The sequence below is a fragment of the Ovis aries genome, chromosome 3, assembly GCF_016772045.2.
Source record: "Ovis aries strain OAR_USU_Benz2616 breed Rambouillet chromosome 3, ARS-UI_Ramb_v3.0, whole genome shotgun sequence".
Lineage (NCBI taxonomy): Eukaryota > Metazoa > Chordata > Mammalia > Artiodactyla > Bovidae > Ovis > Ovis aries.
In genome coordinates this window covers 51,960,533-51,987,330 of record NC_056056.1, presented here as the reverse complement: position 1 = coordinate 51,987,330, position 26,798 = coordinate 51,960,533, and the positions used below count along the sequence as shown (strand labels likewise).

At 36.1% G+C, this 26,798-nt stretch overlaps 1 protein-coding gene across 4 annotated transcripts in view; it reads right to left on the bottom strand.

Annotated features, from left to right (window-relative positions):
• Positions 1-26,798, bottom strand: part of CTNNA2 (catenin alpha 2) — a 1,404,594-nt gene that overhangs the window by 31,675 nt on the left and 1,346,121 nt on the right. For all 4 annotated transcript variants that reach the window (XM_012169003.5, XM_042246023.2, XM_042246024.2 and 1 more), the window contains exons 15-17: positions 26,073-26,254; positions 13,511-13,616; positions 9,554-9,688 (exon numbers count right to left, since the gene is read on the bottom strand). In XM_012169003.5, the coding sequence (XP_012024393.2) occupies positions 9,554-9,688; positions 13,511-13,616; positions 26,073-26,254 (423 nt within the window). The remainder of the gene's footprint in view (positions 1-9,553; positions 9,689-13,510; positions 13,617-26,072; positions 26,255-26,798) is intronic.

The window sequence follows — 26,798 nt, the reverse complement described above, 5'->3', positions numbered from 1 at the left end:
CATGCAGATAAACAAAACTCCTAATTTGGAAATTTTTTTTCTGGTATTTTAAGCCAATACAGTTCTATTTCCAATCCTGTCATTCTTAGCTTACCAAATATCTAAGTGTTTAGATCACAGTTTTAAACTAAAATTGGTAGATTAGGGAGCATTTTGAAACACAGGCGCTACTAAATTCAAACTGATTATGAATTTGGCAACATTACTCCCATCTTTTACTTCAAAATAAATGTTAAAGGCATTTAAAGATTGTCTTTAGGGAACTAAAGACAAAAAGAAAAAATAACTGACATGTAAGAAGAAAGAATGAAATTTTTCCTATATTTGCAATTTTTAGTACTTTTTAGAAGAAGCAATAATACTCTGCATATGTTTTCCTTGCTGAATATTCTATTCTCATTTTCAATAAATCTAAGTTTAAATTCAAATTCACATTTAATAGCTTTTATTGTGTTAAATTTCACAATTAATGAACCTATAAAGCTATTTTCTTGCAATTTTTACATATTGAATCATTGACTTGTTGGCTTATCTTTGCTTTTTTATGCTTTGTAATGGTCCCATTTGGTTTTAGAAATTAGCCATCTCCTGATTTCCCCATTGAAGGCAAAATGTTATTCTTTTACCAGTTCTATAATCAAACAGTTACAAAAGTGATGATTATATATCAGAAACTCATTTCTGTCATCTCACCTTTTGTACAATATATAAAGGTCACTATTTCAAGATTAATGATGTATCTGTCCATTCTCCCAATAAACACTTTAAAATTTTTACTACTCAACAAAGGAGGGACACTTTTGCCAATATTAAGATATTAGAATAAAATTGGAGTTAAACACTTTTAAAATATTGAACTAGAACAAACTGGACTTAGATTATATTTTTTTTGTATTTCTAATTAATTATCTATCATCTTTTTGTAAGTGGAACATGACTTCAGGAACCCAATGCAAAACTAGGCTGCATCAAATGGATGCAGAGTGGTGAACTGTGCTGACTTTTTCTGTGATTTAGTATGATTGATTGCAATAATGTATTTAGTTATGATATTAGTTAAAATAACAAAATTTTCTTTGACATAGAATGCAGTGCCTGGATCAGAAAATTTCTAGTTCTTCTTAGGATATAGCCTCTTGATACTGTTCATGAAAACTAAGTCTCATTGCAATTATGGATCTGATGCATACTTCCTATGAAATTACAGAAATGGATGAGTTAGCCCTTCAAGACAAGACATGAAGTGTTTGCAAGATTTCAGTCAAGAGACTTCATTATTGAAGTCATGATTATAATTTTCTTCAGATCAGAGAAATGTAAGATCGGTTTCAAATATTTATTTGCTTGTTAGAAAAAAAAAATGTTTTAAGTTAGTGCAAAGGATGAAGAAAAGCCAGGTGGAATAATCTGTACACTCCAAAAGAATAATTGGCAGATGTATTTGCCAAGTAATTTATCATGGAAGACGTGATCAGGCAGTTGGCATGCAATGTGACCAAAATCTTAAATATCCCAGCAAGAGAGAATACAATTAATTTTGATAGAAAAATATTTGAATTAGAAGTTTCCAGATAAAGAAATGATGTTTGAGTTTGTCTTAAGATAGTATCTTACATACAGAACCTTGGACTTATAAGAGTACATGTCCTTAGAAAATGATGCTGACTGGAACTTCTCCAGGATGTCCTCTTTCAGTTGCAAAATAAAGTTGCAAAAGGAAACAGAGAAAAGAAGGCAGACTATAGAGAGTTGACAGAACATCTAGCCAGACTTCCAGTCAAGTTCATTATCAACAAGACATCTGTATAGATGAAGGTTTTCAGAGAAAAGCAATAAAATAAGATATAGTACTGATGATGAAAGAAAAGTTTAAGGTCTGAATTAAGCTTGCCTTCAAGAAAATAGAATTAGGATGAAATATTTGAAATATATGTATTGCCCAGAAGGAAAATGACTGTTGAAGACACAGTAAGACAATGTATTTTGAAGCAGTAAAAGAAATCTGAACTAAAAATCCTCCATATTGCCCATCCAAAAGTCTTTCCTATTTGTAAGAGACATGGGCCATAAAATGACATATTTCTCCTCTAAAGGGCTGTGATCAAAGGTAGATTTTATAAATCATTTAAACTGGGGAAAGCATTTGACACAGTCTGTATGGACAGAATGTAGACAATAGTAAGTTAAGCACAGTTTTGTTTCAAGAAAACCAGTGAATACACAGAGGGAGCTCAACAGACAGCTCGCTATTCCAGCTGAAAATGCTAAACAGTAAGATGAGAAACTAAGTGAGGTAAAATGAAAACAAGAGACTATACAACCTAATAAAAGCACAATGGACAGAAAAATTTACCCTTTTACAAAAAATTATTTGCTATGAGAGGTAAAGAACCTTGAATGCTCCCACCCAACCAATATCTAGCACTGTGCTTTTCACGTAGGAGTTGAAATGCAATAGGAACATAAAATTCAATGAATTAAAATATCCTTATAAGAACAAGCAATAAATACAACTCTGAACTCTGATGGTTAGTTTGTTATCAGAAATTAGGAACAGCTTGTGGAACCACTGTTTTTTTCCTAGGAAAAAACACTGCTCCTCTCTCAGTTTTGCTATGGGCATCTCTTTATTTTCTTTATTTTGACTCATCTGAGATCATGCAAAATCAAAAATAAAATTCCCAGATAACATTAAGTATATGGTTTTAATATTCATATTCTCTTTTTAAATATATTTTATATCAACTTGTTCATATTTTAACTTCTCTTGAGGCATGTCCAAGTAGAAACAAGAATAAAAACACAATAGATTTGGGTAATCCATTCAAAATAATACATTTCTTGACTAGAGCTGACAAATCGGAGGGTATTCAGGAAAACCAATAATGAGGAACTGAATTATAGTTACTGTATCTAAATAAAGATATTCAAGCAACACTTCAGCTTCTCATAGTTATTTGGTTCAACTGAAAGGAACAGGTAGATCTGGGTTGCTCTCCTATATGCAAAACTAGTTTAAAATGGGGGAGAAGGTGCTAGCTCCTAAGATACTACTACAGACATTAATTCTTAAAACATACTGATAAACAAAGAACATCTTAGAAGGAACTCGGACAATTATTACATGTAGACAAGATTTCTGAACATATCTCATGGGAAAATTGTATAAACCAGGATATCTTTAGCTAGGTTTTCCTGTGTTTCACAGATAACAAAAGATTTGTGCAATCATTGTCCCTCATTTAGGTGCCTTCAAGTTTCTGTAAAATATTACTATTCATTTGATGCCAAAATAACCCTTAGAATATTAAAATCAAAGACATTAATTACTAACAAATAATTGCATGAAATATTTGCCTGCCTTATTTTAATTTGTGGCTTTTGAAACTTGAAAAAATTCTAAAACCCAAAGGAATGAAAGTCCATTGATTCAGTGACAGGTAATGGCATTGATATTTCTGACTCAGAGACACTCCTCTGTTCGTGAAGTCATTAACACTTTTTGCTTTTATAAGCAATAATGCCCTTAAACTAAAATGTAAACTGCTCAGCTCACAAGTTCATGTGGTGTAATCAAGTGAATCCACTGAGTAGACCCTAGTTTGGTCAATCCATGTCTCCATTTGAGGTCAAAGAGTAATTTGCTTGGTTCACATCCCAGCTTTGCCAAAATAGAGTCTGTTTTCTTAGTTTAGGATTTACATTAGAAAAGTCTTTTTCTATGCATAAAACAATTTAGTAAGATAACAAACTGGTTTAATTTCATAAGTGAATAACTGATTTTTTTTTTTGATGAATAGAATTAACCATACTGGTAACTTTAGATTAGCATCATTGAGTATGTATCTGAAGAGTTACTTATAGTGAAGCAACATACACTCCTCCTTTGTGCAAGATTATTATTTGAAGTCAGGGTGATAGGCTGTGGTGCTACAGACATAAAGCTTTCTACGATGCCTGAAACCCAAGGAGGTTTTTTACTCTTCTTATAAAACTTATTTCAAATTTCTTCCAAAAATATTGCCTGGAGTTTGCTAAATGTCACTTTTAGAACACTGAGAGAATGAATTTGCACTGAAAAAAAACTTAAGGGTTATTTTTCTCTGAAGGTTTGCATAATTTGGGTTGCGCAAAAGTCAATGACCATGGACACTGACATGAATGTAACTAAGGAAGATTTAAAGTGGGAATCAGAATTTCTATGGCTATAGTTGTACCATCATAACACATTAAGGTGTAGGCTGTTGGGAGAAAGATTGAGTTATGCAACAACCCATCATACTAGAAGATTAAGTGCAAAGAACTATTGCCATTCTGAATATGATGAATACCAATTTAATTTTGTTACTGTTACAGAGTTTCTTCATTATCCCTCCGTTCAGATTGATAATCTGACTTTAGCTTTAATCTTCCTTTTCTTGGATTTAGATTTTCCTACTTTCCCAAGATCAGAAAAAGTTCTTTAAGCCAAATACTTAACAACTTACCCTCTGGAAGGTCTGGATAAAATTCTTTGAAACTGTTGTGAGTTGCCTGAACACATACCCTTTTGTTTAAATGAAGCATAGAAGTGCATTCCAAACCCAAACTGAAACAGCTAGCAATTTAGATTTTTTCCCATTACTACTATACTTTGATCAGTGGAGATAATCAAGAATTGACAATAGACAGAATCAGAAGATACATGAAAAAAGACTCTTTTCCCCCAAAATCATGCTTTAAGTATGAGTCTACACAACTAGGTATCAATACAATGCTTGTTTCAGTGATTGTTTCATCCCATTACAAAATACGGATACTTTTCTATAGAGGGAATAAAAAATTTTTCAAGTATAATGCAATTCTCATCTCAAACAACCACCATTATATATATAAATGTGTGTGTGTGTGTATACACACACATATATATAGGTACGTGTATGTATATAAATATGGTATTGTATAAATATATATATAACATTGTACAAAAAAACCCTATATGTCCCCCAAATTGTATTATATTGAATTAGATATGTCACAGTTGTCAATCATTTGTTCATTTCTTAATTATTGCTTATTAAGGGGACAAGGAAGCAAATCAGCTTTATTTGTTGTGTGTATATATGTAAGCATGTGCATATAGCATATATGTATTTTATTCAAATTGACTTGAATATGACCAGTTTCTGAGTGTATTTCTGAGTATTTTTTAGCTATTACCATGAATATTCATGTTAGTTTTAATTTGAGCCCAATGTTTGAATCAGAGAAGGAAATGGCACCCCACTCCAGTACTCTTGCCTGGAAAATCCCATGGACGGAGAAGCCTGGTAGGCTGCTGTCTATGGGGCTACACAGAGTCGGACACGACTGAGCGACTTCACTTTCACTTTTCACTTTCATGCATTAGAGAAGGAAATGGTAACCCACTCGTGTTCTTGCCTGGAGAATCCCAGGGATGGGGAAGCCTGGTGGGCTGCTGTCTATGGGGTCACACAGAGTTGGACACGACTGAAGCGACTTAGCAGCAGCAGCAGCAATGTTTGGATGATATAAAACATAATTGACCCCTTATTCTCCAATTTTCTTTTTACCAAACCAGATTCTACCAGTGTTGCAAATTATGCTTGCTCACCTTGTCAAACATTTCTCCATAACCCAATTGAGAGGAATTCAAATTTGGAAAGGAGATATTTAAAAGACAAAAGAACAAAAGTTCACTTAGGGCAAATTACTCAGCCCTTCAGGAATAGGTCATGGCTCCACTTAATCAGCCTGAGGACTAAGGGAACTAACATTTGTCACCTCTAAACTCTGTTCCTATATTTTGTTTGCATGAAAAAAGGCTTTTATTTGCAATAAAATCTATTGACTTTGTAACTTCTCATGTAGAGTCAGCTCTAAGTTATATCAGTGGCCCTCCATCTCTGAACTTGAATATCAAATTCTTGTTGAGAGCAGAGTTATCGCTATTGTGTCCTGGCTTTATTGTTATAATGGGGCTCCTGTTGTATTTAAACTTAACATTTGAGATGGAATTTTTCGGTTTTATCAGAATGCTTGATATTCAGCATTCTATATTCAAAATCCCTACATTTGCGTTTTGAATCTCATTCATAATAATGTACAGAGTATAAATCTTTGGGTAGCTAAAGATTATCAAGGCTTATAAAATGGTTTTTGTTTCTCCAGTTGCATGTGTATATCTCCATTTTTAAATTTAAAAGAACGTATTAAATTCTCTGAAACTGAGTGCTAAAAAATTAATTAAAAATATGACAATCAAATATACAGGTAATTTCCATAGCATGGCATTGGAACTGATTTGTATTCAAAACATATTTACATGCTGAAAAAGTGTGGTTCAACTTGTCTCCCCGATGAATAAAACGCTGTCACCTTTAATGGGTATTACTTGTACTGAACTTATTTATGTTATGCTACGGTTAAATTTATTTTTCCTTTCTTTTTTCTTTTTCCTTCTTTTATGCTTCTTCCTTCCTCCTCTCCCCTTTCCTCTTTTTCCTTTCTTCTTACAAGTCTTTTTTCCAGAAAGCATGTAAACCAGCTTAAAAGATTAAACTACCAAACATTAAACTAAACAAGCAAATAAAGCCAATACATAAACTATCAGGCTGTTTAATTGTCTGGGCTTTCATTTCCTCTGCTTTGTCTCTAACATTTCTATCACTCTTTGAGGGTTTTTTTTGTTTGTTTGTTTTTAATTCCCTTTCCCATTACCTGCTTAGCAACCACATTGAGCTGAACTGGCTCACAAATATACATCTTCTACTGTGAGATTTAATAAGAATGGCACCTTTCCACTGTTGAGAAATGTTTAAGCTAATGACTTTAAAAAAAAACTGATCGCCAGCCAGAAAACTAATGCTGCTTCTTAGATAGCAGTTGTGTGAATGAGCATCCATAGGCATACACCCTGGTTTCCTCTATTTCTCTAGTTCCCATCATGACTCATGAAAAGCTTTTCACCCACTGTCACCATGTCCTATTGAGATTTCCTGAGCCACCTCTCAAGTCAAAGGCAGACACCACAGAAGAAGCCTTTCCCACTTTGTACACATAGACTCACATAAAACATACACAGGCTGACATGGTATACAATCATGCACATGTGCATATTTGTAGTTTAAGTTCATCATGCCAGCATAAGACTATAAAAACATGGCATTCGGTTTTTAAATCCAAATAATTTTTTTTGGCAAAATGGGAAAAACTATCCAAATCTCTTCTGCTTCAGTAGAAACTTTAACTTCTGTCCTGCGGGCTTTCAGAGAAGCCACAGTTTTGAATACCATGTACACAAAGACATAGGAAAAAAACAAACACAATTTAAGTATTTCTCTTTTTAATTGCATATTATATGCAATACTATATTATATATATATATATGCACACTGTATTTAATATAGCAACTTCTTAAAAATGTGGCGACTTCGTCATGCCAGACAACAAAATAACTGGGGCCCAAAGCATGGATGAACTTTCTTGGCAAAATCATTGAAAGTTTGTGTGTATGGGGTCTCACATTCTTGACTCTTTCAGAATTTTGAAGACAGTCATGTGTGCTACTGTGCAAAATAAACATATTGCTGGTTTTAATTTTTTTTCTCTATTGGCCATCAATGAAGGATGAAGAAGAAGATGGAGGCAGAGTGGCAAAGACAGCAGACTACAGATGCAGGTGTGGCACCAAATAGCAATCAAGCTTGGAAAAAAATCATGAAGAAACCAAGAGCAGGCCCATTACTGAGCAATATAAGCAAATCTTTATAATGCATTTAACTCAGAATTATTATAAAGTGGTATAACATTCCTCTGAAAGAAGCCTTCTCCCATGCAAGGATTTATGAACATTGCCAATAAGACTCAAAGAAGGAAACAGGCTTTGTGACAAGTGTTCTCAAACACCTCTGCCAATGCCAACAGTGCAAGTGATAAAAGCCAGTGATGGTTTGGACTACAACTAAATGAGGAAAATACAATGGAAATGAAGCTCTGGAGGCAGTGATGAACAATGAGCACTGAGAGGACGATGGAGAGCAACTCTGCCTGTAGAACTTGCTTAGATGAGGTTGTGGAATCTGAGATCCACAAAGATGCTCTGCGCATCCATGTAAATAATAAGATTTGGAAAGTAACAAATGAAAGCACACAAGGCAAGCGAAACAAAATGCACTCAGTCCCACAGGTGCTTTATACAGATGGACATGAAAGCTGAATGGTATGGGAAACTATACCATTGAGGCTGAAGATAAGAAAGGAAGCAAGGGAAATGCAATGTTTCGATCACTTCTTGGCAGAGAGAATCTTGGTAATAACCAATGGGGCAGGAAGGACACATTGCAAGACAGATTGCTCTTGGTTGTTGAAGAATGTTGAAGCGGGATCATTTTGGAAAAGGAAGGGTGACTATGCTTTGCTAAGAGGCACAAAATCGCGATTTACTGGGCACTAGATGAGACTGCATGGAACAGACTTTCTAAATGGAATCTCCATGCAAGCCAGATAAGCTCTTTTCCCAGCTAGGTTTTCTAAATGCCAAACAATACAGGAACTGAAACCTTTGGGTTCAAGGATGATTTTTACACATATTTTTAATCAAATGGTGAATTTCTGGAAATGTCTGGAGGAAGAATTGAGCTTCATGACCAGTCTGACGTTCACAAGGCATTCACCATATGGACAGTATTCTGTTTCTGGTAATGCCACACTGAAAATGGCAGCATCGTGGCTGACTGGGAAAAGAACTAAAGGTGGCAGAGCCACACTCTGGAATTTGCAAACAGCTTACAATAGATGGCATCTTATGTGGAAAGAAAGGGACTGAGGGAGGAGAAGAAGCCAAGGTAAGAACCTCAACACATACATTTGGAAATCTTGCCAAGAAATCATGATACTTCTATTCATTGAGCTCTTTGTTTCTTTGCATTTGATGAAAATGGACCAGATACTTATATTTTCATGAGAAGGGAAACACTGAAGTGACTGAATAAAGGATCTATAATTGTTAGTGTCTGACAACATGTTAGTTTTTGGCAACAGCACATCAACCTGTATTAAATCCAAATGCTTTCTGGCTTTTAAAGGTTATGGATAACCTAGTATGCATTGGAACCTGATGAATGAATTCCTATTGTTTTCACCATCTCTAACATGTGAACACAATCCACACATAGAGAGGCTGGCTCCTGAACAGAGAATGAAAATTACTAGGGCTAACAGAAGGAAGTAGACTTACAATGAGTAAATATAAAAAAGCCCCAAATAATTATAATAGTAACAACTTGGCAATGACTTTCCAGACTATGAAATTAGTTTTCTTATGAAGAATGGAGATTTTATAAGGCTAGTATAAACATAGGGTAATTGGAAAATCAAATTGTTCATTGTGAGTTATTGTAGAGTCTGGAATAATGGTGATAACATTAAAAAAAAAAAAAAAAACTACCTATGAATCACTGTAGTTTGGTGTTTTTAGCAGTACTGTTGCCAAGAATGCTTGCCTTGGAAGAACAGTAGAAACTCGAATTGCGAAGCCCAGGTCCCAGCTTACCCCTGACACAATGAGCTCTCCTCCCAGATTCTGTACTTCGGCCTTCACCTTGCTGCAGATGTTAAGCTGATGGCAATACAAGGCAATTCGTTGAAGGTAGGCTAATAAATCCTGCTTACATGCTGAATCAGGACACTATAAAACATTTAAAAAATTATCTCAATTAGTAAGAATCTTTTGGCTTCTAATACTTGCTATATAGAAGCTGTGAGAAGAAAAGTTTTCACTGTCATATACCTTAATTATACCTATTCAACTTGATAGTGCATTGAAGCTTCAGAAATGCTTTAGCGAATTTAGAAGGCCACAGTGATAGGTGAGAGTGGTCAGTTCTACTTCGATAAAATTCTATACAAAGAATATTGATGATCTCCCAGAAAGTCTTATTGGGATGAATGTATAAGTATCTTATCAATTATCTTCTAAACTGCAAAGAAAACAATATTCTATAGGATTTCTCTTAGTGGCCCATTCCATGTTCACTATATGCAAAGTTATTTTAACACAGACAACAAAGCAACAGATGCTAGAAGGAAATCATTCTGTGTCGCAGTCTCTCTGCCATAGTAGAAGAGATTTTCAATTTTATTTATTGGAGAATGCATTTCTTTCTTTTGGCTTTCTAAGAAATGTGGCATTCACTAAAGAAACTCTATTGCACTTTCTGGAATATCATATTTATTAAAAAATTTAGCAACATGATAAACTTAATTTAAACCAGAGACTGTGAGAAGGATCAAGACCATTGTACAAGAAAAAGATGTGAGTAAAATGAGTTTGAAGCCCATTGAAATAAGCTCATCAGTGTAACAACAGGACCCTTCCAAAGATGCAGCAGAGATTTTGAATTCTTATTAAAAAATCTGGTGACCAAGGATTTTGAATTCTCTTTGTATCTTAAGTCGGTAGATGTCCATCAAATACACACTGAACAGAGCTGAACACTTTCAGAGACATTTACATGATTCCCTAAAGCATTTCTGAAGCTTCAATGTCAATGGCTATCCAGCAATTTAAGTATATTCCTATTGCTATCCAAAGTTCAGTTCAAAATTCTCCAGGACATTCTATTGTTCTCCCTCAATCTGGCACTTAAAAAGGACATATAATCACCAGATCCTTAATGAAACACTGTAAGAAACGAGTACCCACAGCCCAAAGTAAAGTACCTTATTTAGAACAAAAGTATGAGAAAAAGACTCCAGCTAAGCTTCCTTCAAGCTCAAGAAAGGGAATTCTTTCATTAATACTGTGAACCCAGTCATTTGACATAGCCATTTATTTAATAAGTTACAAAGGGGTCTTTTTGATACATAACACTTACCATTGTGGTATTTTTTTTTTTGCACTAACTGCATATATCAAGAAAGAATCCCACAGAGACTGTTTTTAGCTTCCTACAAGTTCTTCATGCTGTAATATTTATCCTACTCCAGAGACCCATATACTGAAAGGAATTAACTTTAAAATGATATCTCCCTAAAGGCCTTTGATACAAATACCTTGCAGCAAATTAAAATGGAAGTTCTATCTCAATGGAACAGTAATTAAAAACGCAACAGTCCGTAAAAAGTTTATACTGTGTGCATATCTCAAATCTTCATAAAAATATTTTCTGGCAAAATAAAGCCAACCAATGCACATTTTGGAAATGCTCATTCTATTCTGTTATTTAAACTGAAGTATTTAAAACACAAATAAAGGCATTATGGACCAAGAAAAATAACTCTTATACCATTGGAATAGTAGAAATAGATGCATTATTTGAAAAAGAAATGTTCCATTCAGACAAAACTTTAGCAAAAATTGCAGGTTGCTTCACAACTGATGACAGGAAGAATGCTACAAAGAGGTTATGTTTATCTTTTCTTCATTAAGTCATCATTAAATATCATTTTAATACTTTGTCACAATCCCAAGATACGTCTAAAATCCTGGGATTTGTATGTGTGTGTGCATATGTGATTTGTTTTCCAGATATCAAAGCTGTTTGGGGGTTATGTTTCCTGATACATAATTGTTGGAAATAAAGATCCAAAATTACAAAATCAAAAACAAGAATCACAATAAAAATATTGAGCTCAAGGAGCCTAAACATACTGAGAAGTAGTTTCAGCCATTGAGATTCAGAATATAATGGAAAAACCATCCAAACTTCATCTACTTTTACTCCTTAGGAGTCCATCCTAGCACAATCCTCTCTCAGGACCAACTGCCAATCTCTGGTCACTCCACTTATCCCAACATTTGCAGAAAATTGCCTCAACATTTGCAGAAAAGAATGCAGCATTCTTTCCTGGCTGATGCATTTCTGTATGCTTGCATGTATGAGTGCTATTTTCAAATAAACTCATTTTCTCTCCTCTCTTTTACATGAACCTTCTGGGTGACATATGGAACTCAACCTTTGCTCCAAAATGTAGGAATCTTGGCAATCAGTAGTGCCCTGAAATTAGCAATATAACAATGGTTTGGTCCTTAATCACTATAAATTTCAGGAGATTTTAAAATTCTGGTAATATTTAGTAAATTATTTTTACTCTTAAGTGTTTCTAAAAATTCAAAAGTAAGCAAAACATTCCCCCGCATTTGCTATCATATATATAATATGAGACAATCTGTTGGCTTATTTTAAAAGTAATCCCAATAGTTTAATCACGAGTTTTTCTTTTCAGACTTTAGAAGATGAGTAAATTCGGTACTGACTTGAGGTATTCTATATTATGGGATATTGAAGGCAAGTATTTATAGGAACAGGAACACTCTCATATTAAAAAATGAGGGAGATAAAATATAGGAAGCAACTCAAAAACCACAGGAGACCATGGCCATGTATGGAAAGAGGTGGTTGTGGTTTAGTGGTTAAGTCATGTCCAGCTCTTTGTGATCCCGTGGGCTGTAGTCCGCCATGGAATTTCCCAGGCAGGAAGGCTGGAGTGGGTAGCCATTCCCTTCTCCAGGGGATCTTCCTGACCCAGGGACTGAACCTACATCTCCTGCATCACTGGCAGTCTCTTGCATTGCAGGCAGATTCTCTACCAACTGAGCCACCAGAAAAGCCATCCTCCACAGAGGAGGGAAAAATCCTAAATCTTTCAGTGTTCCCAAAGATGATGATCTGTTTTGTAGTAAATTCGTGTTCATAATGTTTTTTCCATGTAAATAACATTTTATATAATATTTTCTATTTCAGAATCTTAATATATATTTTAAGACATTTTCCTTTGAAACTGGCTCCAACTGTAAGCCACCATCATTTAAAGAGATAAGCATCAGTTATTTGAAAGCGTCTGTTGCCTAAAGTACACTTATAAGAAATGGCTTATTATTGAAAGAAGACATACTTAGAACAGGATTTTAGAGTTCCAGTTCAGCAAAATAAAATGAACAGAGGGACACAAACTCAAATATTCAACCTTGAGATTGAGAACTATTTTAATGTGAATCTTAATTCAATCTAAAGGCATAAAAGATACTCTGAGAACTGTGTTAATTTCTGATGCACTTTGAGTCTGGATGAAAATAAAGCTGAAATCTGAATGTTTTTTATTATGTGGATTTACCACATTTATGCCAGGACATAAATTATAATGAATTAGAAAGAGCATCATTATAGCAAGATCAATTATAACAAGAAATAAAGTTGTTTCTTTTGCTTCCCACTTAACAATATCATTGAATTTCTGAATGAGGACAGTCAGGATAATCCATGATTCTTTGAAGGTTATGTCTCTTAAAAAGTGGATACCTTTCTTTCTAAAGGAACTTTGAAAACAGAACCCACCTTTGGCATCAACTCGATCTCGATAGAGTTCGAGGTCAGTTTGTAAAATGATAGCAATTCTCTACAATTCATTCTTCAGAGGCATTTAATAGAGTGCATAAAACCCATTACAGAACCCAAGAGCTAGTTAATGACCCCACTCAACATGTGCTTGCTCTTCCCTCTTATATTACCTGATCAGCCACAGCTCGGGCTAATTTGTCCATTCGAGAACCTGCTTCGGCAATTTTCTTGGCGGCGTTAATGACATCAGATGTATTTTTCAACGGGCCTTTACCTCTAAAACAACAGGCACAACATAATTAGAAATTCACTTTATGGCAGGAAATAGACACACCTACCATATTGTTTGTCCAGGACTCTGCTTTTGTATTTGATTTGGCTCTGACCACGTTAGAGGAAATTTGAATGTATTCTTGATTCACTTCAATTTCCATTTAAATAATCCACTTTATTTACATTCATTTTCAGGGAATATTTTTCCCTATCTGGATGGGCATGCTCACATTTTATTCTTTACATGAATTTCTATATTTTTTGAACAGTGGTCCATTAAAAAAGATGATCACTACAAGGGCAATGGGAATTTAACATGTAAATGCTTATCATGTGTCTATGCTGTTGTATACATTTATCTTCATAACAACCCTAACAAGCAGGCATCATCATCCCCATTTTAGAGAAGAGAAAAATAGACTAAAGTGATTAACTCACCCAAGCTTATGCAAATCATGTGATAAATTCTAAATTTAAATCAGTCTAGCCAAAATAAATGCTCATTCACTGTCTTTCACACCATGCCCAGCATTATTATTATGTTAATTATATTTTTAAGTCCACTCTGGCTCTTTGAGAAACCATTGTCTCCTGTCCATAACTGGGGACTATTTGGCCAAAATTTCAGAAATCTGCTGAGCTCTTTCTCTTGCTGGCTTATATGCTTCTGGGGCTGACTTATGAAAGAACACTCATAGAACACTGTGTGACAGTAGATGTCTTTATGTTGCCAAAAACCATTGCCCCAGTATTTTCACATAAGGTTTTCAATTAGGTGAACTGTTTAATATTACATGTCTTTCAAATATTTATTAGAAAGGAAAAAAGAAACTATGCTGCATTATAAATTTTTAAACAAAATGTTGCATATGATATACCTTCTCTTTTCTTGAAAGGTAAATAACATGATAGACTAAATACATTTATTCTTCTATTTTTAGCATTGTTACTGATCTCCTTGTGCTCGGTTGCTCAGTCATGTCCAACTTTTTGCAGCTCCATGGACTGTAGCCTGCCAGGGTCCTCTGCCCGTGGCATTTTCCAGGCAAGAATACTGGAGTTGTGATTTCCTACTCCAACTGGTCTCCTCATATGCATGTAAAAATCAATGCATTTTTTAGGGCTACAAAATTATAATCCTATAGTTAAACATGTGGTGAGATACAGAGAAAAGCTACTCAGAAGTCATTTATTTAGATTGCATAGGGAGTAGGCAATGATTGCCATTGTTCCATAATCACATTTTATAAAATGGAAGACTTAAAATGACTTTAGAAAATAAATGTAAATGAAGGGCATTTTGTTTCCCTCTTAATTTTGCTTCTGGAATTTTTAGTGTTAGTAGCTAAAAGTAAGATACATTGTGTTCACATCAATGGTTAAACCTGTACATAGGGAAATTCAAAACTTGAGATATTTCATTTTGCTATGGCAACATTGGAGAAGGCAATGACACTCCACTCCAGTACTCTTGCCTGGAAAATCCCATGGATGGAGGGACCTGGTGGGCTGCAGTCCATGGGGTTGCTAAGAGTCGGACACGACTGAGTGACTTCACTTTCACTTTTCACTTTCATGCATTGGAGAAGGCAATGGCAACCCACTCCATTGTTCTTGCCTGGAGAACCCCAGGGATGGGGGAGCCTGGTGGGCTGCCATCTCTGGGGTCACACAGAGTCAGACATGACTGAAGTGACTTAGCAGACTTAGCATGACAACAGCAACTATAGAAAGTGAAAGAGGAGAGTGAAAAAGTTGGCTTAAAACTCAACATTCAGAAAACTAAGATCATAGCATCTGGTCCCATCAATCCATGGCAAATAGATGAGGAAACAATGGAAACAGTGAGAGACTTTATTTTGGGTCCTCTAAAATCAGTGCAGATGGTGACTGCAGCCATGAAAAAAAGACACTCCTTGGAAGAAAAGTTATGACCAACCTAGACAGCATATTAAAAAGCAGAGACATTCCTTTGCCAACAAAGGTCCATATTCTCAAAGCTATGGTTTTTCCAGTAGTCATGTATGGATGTGAGAGTTGGACTATAAAGAAAGCTGAGCACCGAAAAATTGGTACTTTTGAACTGTGGTGTTAGAGAAGACTCTTAAGAGTCTCTTGGACTGCAAGGAGAGCCAACCAATCCATCCTAAAAAAAATCAATCCTGAATATTCTTTGGAAGGACTGATGCTGAAGCTGAAGCTTCAATACTTTGGCCACCTGATGGAAGAACTGACTCACTGAAAAAGACCCTGATTCTGGGAAAGACTGAAGGTGGGAGAAGAAGGGGACGACATGATGGCATGTCGACGAGATGACTGGATGGCATCACTGACGCAATGGTCATGAGTTTGAGTAGGCTCTGGGAGTTGGTGATGAACAGGGAAGCCTGCAGTCCACAGGGTTGCAAAGAGTCGACTAAACAACTGAACTGAACTGAACATTAACTCTTCCACTAAAGACATTGGCTCTATCCAGTTGTTATATAGATTTTTAAATACATAGATTTTACATGTGCACTTTATATAATATGAGTGAATTAAAGATTCTGTGACAATTTGGCTCTCATTCTGTCACATTCTTTTTTAAATTACCTCTAAATAACGTTTTATTTTTGGTTTATATTTTTAAAGGAAATTCTAGATGCAGAATCTGTCAATATTTAATAGTATTCTCATTATTATTTATTTCTCTGTAACTTCCAAACCTTAGAAAATCTTTTTTTACAATCCTACTCTGATAAAAAATTGTTGTTACTTTTTGCCTTCATCTTAACCCATTCCTGCTGGAGAAGGGATAAGCTACCCACTCCAGTATTCTTGGGCTTCCCTTACAGCTCAACTGGTAAAAAAAAATCCTCCTGCAATGCAGGAGACCTGGGTTTGATCCCTGGGTTAGGAAGATCCCCTGGAGAAGGGGAAGGCTACCCACTCCAGTATTCTGGCCTGGAGAATTCTATGGACTGTATAGTCCATGGGGCTGCAAAGAGTCAGACACAACTGAGCGACTTTCACTTTCACTAACCCATTCACAAAGGGCTGCATTATACTTGATATTTCATTAATAACAATCTCGGTGTTTGTTTAATCCAAGAATTTCAAAGGATTTGTAGAAATGCTTATTCATGAACCTTTCATGATAACTTTCAACAGTGGATTGATTCTGACATTTATAGAGGCTTGAATCTGTCTGAGGCTCAGGCTCCTAAATGAGCTAAAGCATCATTAGAAGCCTGTCTTCTTGTAATCAAAAAGAGACTACAGATTTACTATTATATTGTTATTTTAAAAGTTTGAGACTAGAATTCACACTGTGGACTGAATTCAATTCTTGGAGTCACAGGTGGATGATAGGGATGTATTTCATGAAACTAGAGAGCAATGTAGAAATTTTGAGATCATCAAATATTTTGTTTTCTAGTTGAGAAAGCTGAAATCCAAAGAGGAGGCTAAGTGACCTGCCCAAGATGATAAGAAGAGGAAAAAAAGGACTGAACCTCTATGCCCCTAATCACAATTTTGTTGGTTGCCATGGAGGAGGGGTGGAGGAGGGAAGGACTGGGAAAGTGGGATTAGCAGATGCAAACTATTATATGTAGGAGGAAGAAACACCAACAAGCTTTTACTGTATAGCACAGGGCACTATAATCAATGTTGTGCTCAGCTGCTCAGTCATGTCTGAGTCTTTGTGATCCCATGGACTGTAGCCCATCAGACTCCTCTGTCCATGGAATTTTCCAGGCAAGAATACTAGAGTGCATTACTATTTCCTTCTCCAAGGGATCTTCCTGACCCAAGGAGGGAACCCGCATCTCTTGCATCTTCTGGCATTGGCAGGAGATTCTTTACCACTGAGCCACCTGGGAAGCCCACTATATTCAATATCATATGATAAAACATAATGATAAAGAATATTTTTTAATGTCTATATGTGTATAACTGGGTCCCTTTGCTGTACAGTAGACTGGCACAACATCGATCAATTATACTTCAATTTTTAAAAAATTTAAAAATATTACAAGAATAGATTTATGAGTTAGAAAATAATAGAATGTGGGATAGACATGTACACATTGCTATATTTAAAATAGATAAGCAACAAGGACCTACTGGATAGCAAAATTTGGATATGGAACACTGCTCAGTGTTATGTGGCAGCCTGGATGGGAGGGGAGATTATGAAAGAATGAATACATGTATATGTATGGCTGAGTCCTTTTGCTGTTTACCTGAAACTATCACAACATTGTTTATTAATCGACTGTAGTGAGTGAAAGTCTCTCAGTCCTATCGACTCTTTGCGACCCCATGGACTGTAGCCCACCATCCTCCTCTGTCCATGGAATTCTCTAGGCCAGAATAGTGGAGTGAGTAGCCATTCCCTTCTCCAGGGGATCTTTCCAACCCAGGGATTTAACCCAGCTCTCCCGCATTGCAGGTGGATTCTTTATCATCTGAGCCACCGGGGAATACCCAATACAAAATAAAAGTGTTTTGGTTTTTTTTTTGTAAGAAAACAATAGAACACAGAAAATTTTTTTAAAAAAAGGGAAAACTGATATAGAAAATAAACCTAGTTGTTAACAAGAAAAAAAAAAATAAGTGAAGAAAATGGCACTTGAATGTAAGAGTGGGTTTCTACATGCTCACAAGAGCTGAGTGTAAAACTGTCAGTAGACACACTGGTAGCTTGAAAACTGCCATGATAGTACTCCCTCTATGGCTTCTTTTTTTTGCCCTAGAAAATTAGAAAGTTGCTGCCAAAAGTCAACTTAGTAGAAAGGATACATGTATCTTTTCTTTCCCAAACTCCCTTCCCACCCAGGCTGCCACATAACACTGAGCCCTGTTTCAAGTTGAGAGTAAGGCTATTATGATCTGAAGGAGGTTTCAAGGGGCTTCTGGAGCTGGAATATGGTTATAAAGTTTATAACATTTAAGGTATACATTTCTTTAATGCATTTTTCTACAAGTATACTTCATAATTTAAGATTATATTTATTTTCTTATTTTTCTGTCAATCTGATGTATAAGAAAAAAATGTAATTTTCTTTTCCGTGATGATAGAGGAATCTGAGTCACTTTGTTTATCATTTATTGATCATTACAATCAATCATTTATATGCTCTTTTCTCTGAGTTTTTATTCAAGATTTTTACACATTTTTCCATTGTTTTCTTTTTTTACCTAAATTCCTTGTCTCTGTTTTTTAGATATTTTGAATTTTGACCTTTTGTTAATCATGTTGCAAATTACTTCTTCCAGTCTTAGCCTGTATGTTTACTTTTGTAACAGCTTTTTTAAAGTATAATTTTTAATTTTATTGTGGTAAAATGTATCAATCATTTCTACTAGAGTTTGCACTTTCTGAAACTTCTTTAAGAAGTTCTTCCTGTTGAAAGTGTTAGCTTATACTATGGGGGTAATCATTTTGCAATATATATATATATATATATATATTTCAGAAAATTGATATTCACATGCAAAAAAATGAAGCAAGACCCTTAACTCATAGCATATTAAAAATTAACTGGAAGTGGATTGTAAGAGCTAATCTATATATATCGTACAAGCAAATTTAAGGGAAAAACTTCATGACATTGGATTTGGCAATGATTTCTTGACTATGACACCAAGAACACAGACAACAGCAGCAATATTAATTGGCAAATTTAACTCTATCAAAATTTAAAATCTGTGAATTAAAGGATACAATCAACAGAGTAAAAATGCAATCCATAGAATAAGAGAAAATATTTTAAAATCCTATATCTGACAAGGGGTTAAAACCCAGAATACAGAAAAACTGCTACAATTCAACACTAAAAATCAACCTGAATTTAAAAAAAAAAGAAAGGCAAAGTGCTTGAATATACATTTCTCCAAAGAAGATATAGAATAGCTAATCAGTACATAAAAATGCTTAACACCATTGATTATTAGGAAAATACATTTCAAGATCACAGTGAGATACCATCTCACACTAAAATGGTTGCTGTAAAAACAAACAAACAAAAAAAAAAAATAAGAAGTCTTGGCAAGGATGTGAAGAAGTTGCAACTTTTGTGTACCATTAATGGGAATGTAAAATGGTGCAGCTGCTATGTAAAACCGTACAGTGGTTCCTCAAAAAATTAAACACAGAACTACCATATGATCTAGCAACTCCAATTCTGGGTGGAATGCCTGAAGGATTGAAAGCAAGATCTTGAAGAGGTATTTGTATACCCATGTTCATAGCAAAACTATTCGTAAACCAAGTGCCCCAAAATTGATGAATGGATAAGCAAAATATAATATATATATATTCAATAAAATATTACTTAGCCTTAAGAAGAAATGAAAGTCCAACATGAACTATAACATGGCTGAACCTTGAGAACATTTTTCTTGTTTTTTAGTTGCTAAGTTGTGTTGGATTCTCTGCGACCCCATGAACTGCAGCATGCCAGGCTTCCCTGTCCTTCACCATCTCCCTGAGTTTGTTCAAAGTCATGTCCATTGGGTCAGTGATGCCATCCAACCATTTCATCCTCTGCCACCCCCTTCTTCTCTTGCCCTCAATCTTTCCCAGCATCTGGGTCTTTCCCAATGAGTGGGCTCTTCACAGTGGCCAAAGCTGAGCTTCAGCATCAGTCCTGCCAATGAATATTCAGGCCTGATTTCCTTTAGGATTGACTGGTTTGCTCTCCTTGCTGTCCAAGGGACTGTCAAGAGTCTTCTTCAGCACCACAGTTCAAAAACACCAATTCCCTGGCATTCAATACTGGTTGAGAACATGATGCTAAGTGAAATAAGCCAGTCACAAAGAGAAAAATGTTATTTGTTTCCACTGCATGAGATACTTAGTCAAGTTCATAGTGATAGGAAAAAGAATGGTGGTTGCCAGGTGCTGAGGGTAGAGGGGAATGAGGAATGAAGAGTTCAATGGTCAGGGTTTCTGTTGGGGAAGATGAAAAAGTGCTAGAGATAGATGTTGGTGACAGTTGCACAACAGTGTCAGTATACTTAGTGCCACAGAACTGTACATTGAAAAATGCTTAAAATGGCAAATTTCATTGTATGTATTCTTCACTACAGTAAAAAAAACTAATTAATTTAAACAGCCGTATGTGATTGGGGCCACTGTATTGGGCAACACAGGGCTAAATGAGCAACAGTCTTTGGAATAATGTGAAGTGGGAACAGAAATAAAAAATGGTTAACAACAAATATATAGATATAGATAGATATATAGATCAGACCCCAAAACATCAGACGTTTGAGTCTTCCTGTCAGTGGACAGTGGGTTTCCCAGTTGGCTCAGAGGTAAAGAATAAGCCTACCAATGCAGGAGACGCAGGTTCAGTCCCTGGGTCAGGAAGATCTCCTGGAGAAGGAAATGGCAACCTAATACAGTATTCTTGCTTGGGAAATCCCATGGACATAGGAGCCTGGCAGGCTCCATGGGGTCACAAAGAATCAAACATGACTTAGCAACGGAACATGATAACACAGTCAGTGGAAAGCAGTGTTGACAAAGTGACTACCCCACTGGTTGTAGCTCCCAGTCTCAAACTAATGGCTTAGACCCTATGTCTCTCCCTAATTCAGATCAGGTTCTCTATTTGAGGAATTTTGAAAGGTGCTTTGAGGAACCTTGTGACCTTAAAGACAAAAGACATGTTATTGTACCATTGGAAACATATTTTTAGTTTTCTTGAAAAAACATCAAGAGTGAAATTAACTCTACTATATAGATTCATGAAATGTCTCTTTTGGCAATAGGCGATTTTTATACAAGGGTCAATATTTGGAAGCTTTCCCAGGAAATGGTCACTGCAAAAAAAAAAAAAACAAGGAAATCTATTACCATGTTCTTGCTATCCACAACTAAACAACTAATTAATATTTATTTCATGAAAAGGTAATGGGCATTAATGTGAAAAATCAATGTGTGAGTACACTCTGAGTTAATGTACTCAGCACCCAGAATTTTTAAATTCTGAGTATATCCAAATTAAAACCATTTATTTGCTGTAGTTTTCTCAATACCTCTAACTGATCAATATAAGATGTGACTCTCCAGTAATGAGGTATCGTTAGGTAAGGAGTATATTTATATATGTACTGAATCATAGAAGCTTCTTTTCAGAACCAGAGTCCATAAAACACAGTTTGGAAATATCCCTTCCACCAGTCAGCTGAAGCAGCATAAAGATAGCACAGTGGAAAAGTTGAATTAATCTGGGGATTAAAGATAAGTCAGATGAGACTGCAGGACCATTAGCTGAATCATGCAAGGAAATAACATTTAGAGAATGGTCTTGAAGCTGAAGTACAGATACATAAAAAATTGAGAAGGCCAGAAAGAAAAACACCGATACAGTATCAGTTCAGTTCAGTTCAATTCAGTCGCTTAGTCGTGTCCGACTCTTTGCGACCCCATGAATCGCAGCACGCCAGGCCTCCCTGTCCATCACCAACTCCCGGAGTTCACTCAGAGTCACGTCCATCGAGTCAGTGATGCCGTCCAGCCATCTCCTCCTCTGTCGTCCCCTTCTCTTCCTGCCCCCAATCCCTCCCAGCATCAAAGTCTTCTCCAATGAGTCAATTCTTCACATGAGGTGGCCAAAGTACTGGAGTTTCAGCTTTAGCATCATTCCTTCCAAAGAAATCCCCGGGTTGATCTCCTTTAGAACGGACTGGTTGGATCTCCTTGCAGTCCAAGGGACTCTCAAGAGTCTTCTCCAACACCACAGTTCAAAAGCATCAATTCTTCGGGGCTCAGCCTTCTTCACAGTCCAACTCTCACATCCATACATGACTACTGGAAAAACCATAGACTTGACTAGACGGACCTTAGTCGGCAAAGTAATGTCTCCGCTTTTGAATATGCTATCTAGGTTGTTCATAACTCACATATATATGGAATTTAGAAAGATGGTAATGATGACCCTGTATGCGAGACAGCAAAAGAGACACAGATGTGTAGAGCAGACTTTTGGACTCTGAGGGAGAGGGAGAGGGTGGAATGATTTGGGAGAATGGCATTGAAAAATGTATACTATCATGTAAGAAATGAATCGCCAGTCTATGTTTGATGCAGGATACAGGATGCTTGGGGCTGCTGCACGCAGATGATCCAGAGAGATGATATGGGGTGGGAGGTGGGAGGGGGGTTCATGTTTGGGAACTCATGTACACCTGTGGTGGATTCATGTCAATGTATGGCAAAACCAATACAGTATTGTAAAGTAGAATAAAGTAAAAATTAAAATTAAAAAGAAAAACTGGAAAGAAAAAAAAATTGAGAAGGAATCTAAGGGTCAATAAAGGTAGGCTTTGGATAGCAAACTCAAGATTTTTATATTATTTCATGAAAAGAGGAAAGAAAATTTTGGTGCAAAGGAGTTGGGTGGATGGCATTTAATGGCCAGGTATGGCATATGTTAACTGACAAGAGTCAAGAATTAGAACATGGACTAGTTGAACTGTCAGTTGGACTGGAGTCCTGACTGTCCATACCAAGGCAGGGATGACGTTTGGGAGTACCAGGGTGATTACTTGATCATTTAGTCTAGTGCTCAGTACTTTACAGTTGATTGTAACCTGAAAGCTTCTTATTAGCCTGAACCCAGTTCCTTTCAAGATCAGAACTTATAGTTGATCTAAAAAGACAGTTTTGTCTCTTGCTGTACAATTAAATGTGAGTTTCTTTCCTGAACTGCTGCCATCTACACACCTTTTGCTACCAGGAACAAGACTGGCACATGCTATTTCTTTCTGAAAGTGACATGAAAAATATGGATTCACCCTCTGCAGGACATCATTTCTGCCAGCGCCCATGAGATGGAAGTCAAGAAATGAACAGAAAAAAGATGTGAGGCATAACCAGCTTTATCCACCATGACCAAGTTATTACACAAGTAATGAGGTAGAACCTCTCTACTTTTAATAATAATGGAATGGATATCATTGAGATTACTGAATCAAATTAATGAATTAGCTACCGATAAGAAGAAAACAAGATAATAAACGCAAGGTGTTTTTTTTTTTTTTTTCCTGTCATCAAAGTGCCCTATAAATATGTGATCTGAGGTTAGTAGTCAAGTTTCAATTCCTGCTCAGCTACATCCCTTCCTTTAAATAAGAGAACATAGTACCTAAGAGTCATTAGAGGTATACAGCTGACATAATTCCTCCCTAAAGTGGAAAACCCAAGGCAATAACAGTAATACATAGGGTCAAGTGCAGTGAATTTAGATGAGAGGCACAAAGAAAGGTTCAAATCAGCTACCTCTTTGAAAAGGAAGAGGCTCTGCAGATGGCGACAGCAGCAAAATCTCAGCTTCCTGTGTTTCATTTCCAATTCACACCCTCTCCTGTTTCTCTGGTTATTAACAACTGTATCTTCCTTTTGGCTTCACAAAGGGGCATAAAACTACTCACCAGGCAGCGGGAAAAAATGATAACCAGTAACAGTCTAGACATTTCATTATTCAAATCAGCATAAAATGATTATGCAAAATCCCTAGGAATTGAAGTGACCCTCTTTTCACTTTAAAACTATACTTTGACTAATAGAAAATGTCTTAAATATCCTCTAACAAGACTTCTCAAATGTATCTCTCTTCTTTGACACAGTTATATATAATCCAGAGCATTGTAAAACATCTTCCTGATCTTAACTAGCAACATGGCTCGATTCATCATTCACTTTAAATTAATGAGATTATTTGTTCAAGAGATGTTATTAATGGATCGTATAATATCCATCAGATAAAGTACGAATACAGTGTTGAAAGCAAGCAAATTAAGTCATCACAGGCCTTGAAAAGTAATGACTGAGGCTACCATAAGTCTGATTTGTAGAAAATTAAGACTTAATTAATGGTTCAGACTGTATTTTCCTACTATTATTTTTGAGTGTGAAATAAATCTGTGAAACCAGCAAAGATCAGCCAAATGTACAAATTTGAACTTCTAACGAATACAATGACATTTAAAATCTCAAAAGTCACCCTTAAAACATTAAGTCATTCCACTGAAGTCAAAAACAATTTTAAAATATTTGGAGAAAAGGCCAAGCAATGTCATCAATACATATTAACCACAGGCAAAAGGTAAGGAGGATGGGGGGAGATGTGTCATATTTCATTATAAGCTATAATTAATTGTGGGCTTCCCAGGTGGCTCAGCAGTAAAGAAAACATCTGCCAATGCAGGAGATTCAGTCTCAGTTCCTGGGTGGGGAAGATAACCTGGAGAAGGAAATGGCAACACACTTTAATAATCTGGCCTGGAAAATTCCATGAACAGAGAAGCCTGGTGGGCTATAGACCAAGAGATCCTAAAAGAGTCAGACATGATTTGGGGACTGAAACAACAACATAATTAACTATAGCCTTTTCTTACTAAAAACACTCAACAATCATTTAAAAAACTGTCACCATTAGGTAGTATCTTGACATTGCCGCACATCTTATATAACTTTAATAACAAATACCATGTTGAATCATTACTTTTGCTCACGTTTCTTTGTGTGTCTGTGTTTCCCAGAAAAACAAAATCTACAGTAAAATGGTAGCTTTCATTCATATGGTAGGATACTTTATAACTACATTACCTGTTTGGATTTTAAACTCTCCTGTAAAGTTGATACGAAGAATATTACTTTCCTCCTTTACAAATGAATAAACACAGTAAGAGACTGGTCCAGAATCACCTGGTATTTGGACTAAAAAATCCAGGGATCTTTTCGTTGAGCTTTGCTCTCCCTTGGTCTGCCCTTCATGTGGTTAGAAGGGCAGAAATGTCAGCTCCCTTTAAAGAGGAGACTATAAAAATGCAAAGGAAGAAACAGCAATGACCCCTGAGGAAAAAAAGGCTCCTGACAAAATTCTGACTGGTCTCCTGATTTATTAAAAATACTGCTCAGAGTAAAAGGGTCTAAAACTTATACAATGTTTAATTTTCCTGTCATAATTAGAGAATCAGATTGTTGAACCCAGTTCTTTGTATGTAAGTATAAAATATAAGCTGAAATTAAATACTAAATCATGAGCTAGCATTAAAAGATATCACATGCCATATATATATATATATATATATATACACATATTTTTTCCCTGAGGGATATTAGCAAATCATATACTTTATCTTCAGAATAATATTTAAAAACACTGCAAAATAGCATAGACCAAAAATCAGTCCCCCAAGCTCCAGGAGTTTGATTTTGTGACTAATTCAGGATGGGTAATTAAAACAATACTAATTACAGAAATGAATCTGTTCTTTTTGACCAAAAAGACCTATCCACTAAGAACCAGGCTCAGATCATGTTGACTTACACAGGTAAATTTTATACCACTCCCTGCTTTGATGGAGCCTTTTAATTTTTCAGCAGGCTAATACCCACTATTATGATGCCTCTGCTATTTTTAAGGAGAAAACCTTCCTCTTCCTGTCTCCATGCCTCACCTTGTGAAGTCTGTCATCTCCATCATGATCATACACATCTGTTTGGCCAGCACAATGATATCATTGCCGCTGTCATCCCATTTGGCCACTTCAGCATCCAGCTTGCTTTTCTCTTGGTGGAATATCTCCACCTGTTCAGCTATTTTTGCCTTCTCCTCTTGCGGTAGCTGTGCCATGATGGCCTGTGTGGGTTACAGAAAAGGTATGACTAATGATGACAAAAGGAGCACAGACAGAAGGTCAACTCTGCCTCCCATTAACAGCAAACCCAGACCCTGACAAGGCCGGTAGGCCGTCCCACCATTCTGGAAAATACCTTTCTCTCCAGCCCCAGGAAGGAAAAAGCACAGACTGGTAAGGTCCCCAAATTTCCTGTCCCCATTCCCACATACAAAAAATAACCAAGATCCAAAGGGACATGCACGTTGACAGTAGCAGAACCTCTCTATTGCTGTGATGACATATGTTTGTTCAAAAGAATCTATTCCTGACAATTTTTATGTTTGGTCTTGGGAAACTTTTACCGGATGAAAGGATGCACCTCTTTCAACACTGAAATCTGTTCAGAGAAGGGAAAAAAAAGAGAACAGGCCTTCTGTTGCTGGGAAAGAAAAGAATTTTAAAGAATATCTGAGCATCCCAAGTGGAGTGGGGAGACAATCTGTGGGTGTTAATGAAACCATCCATGGTTAAAGGCCAAACAAAAATCCTTTATGCAGGGCACTT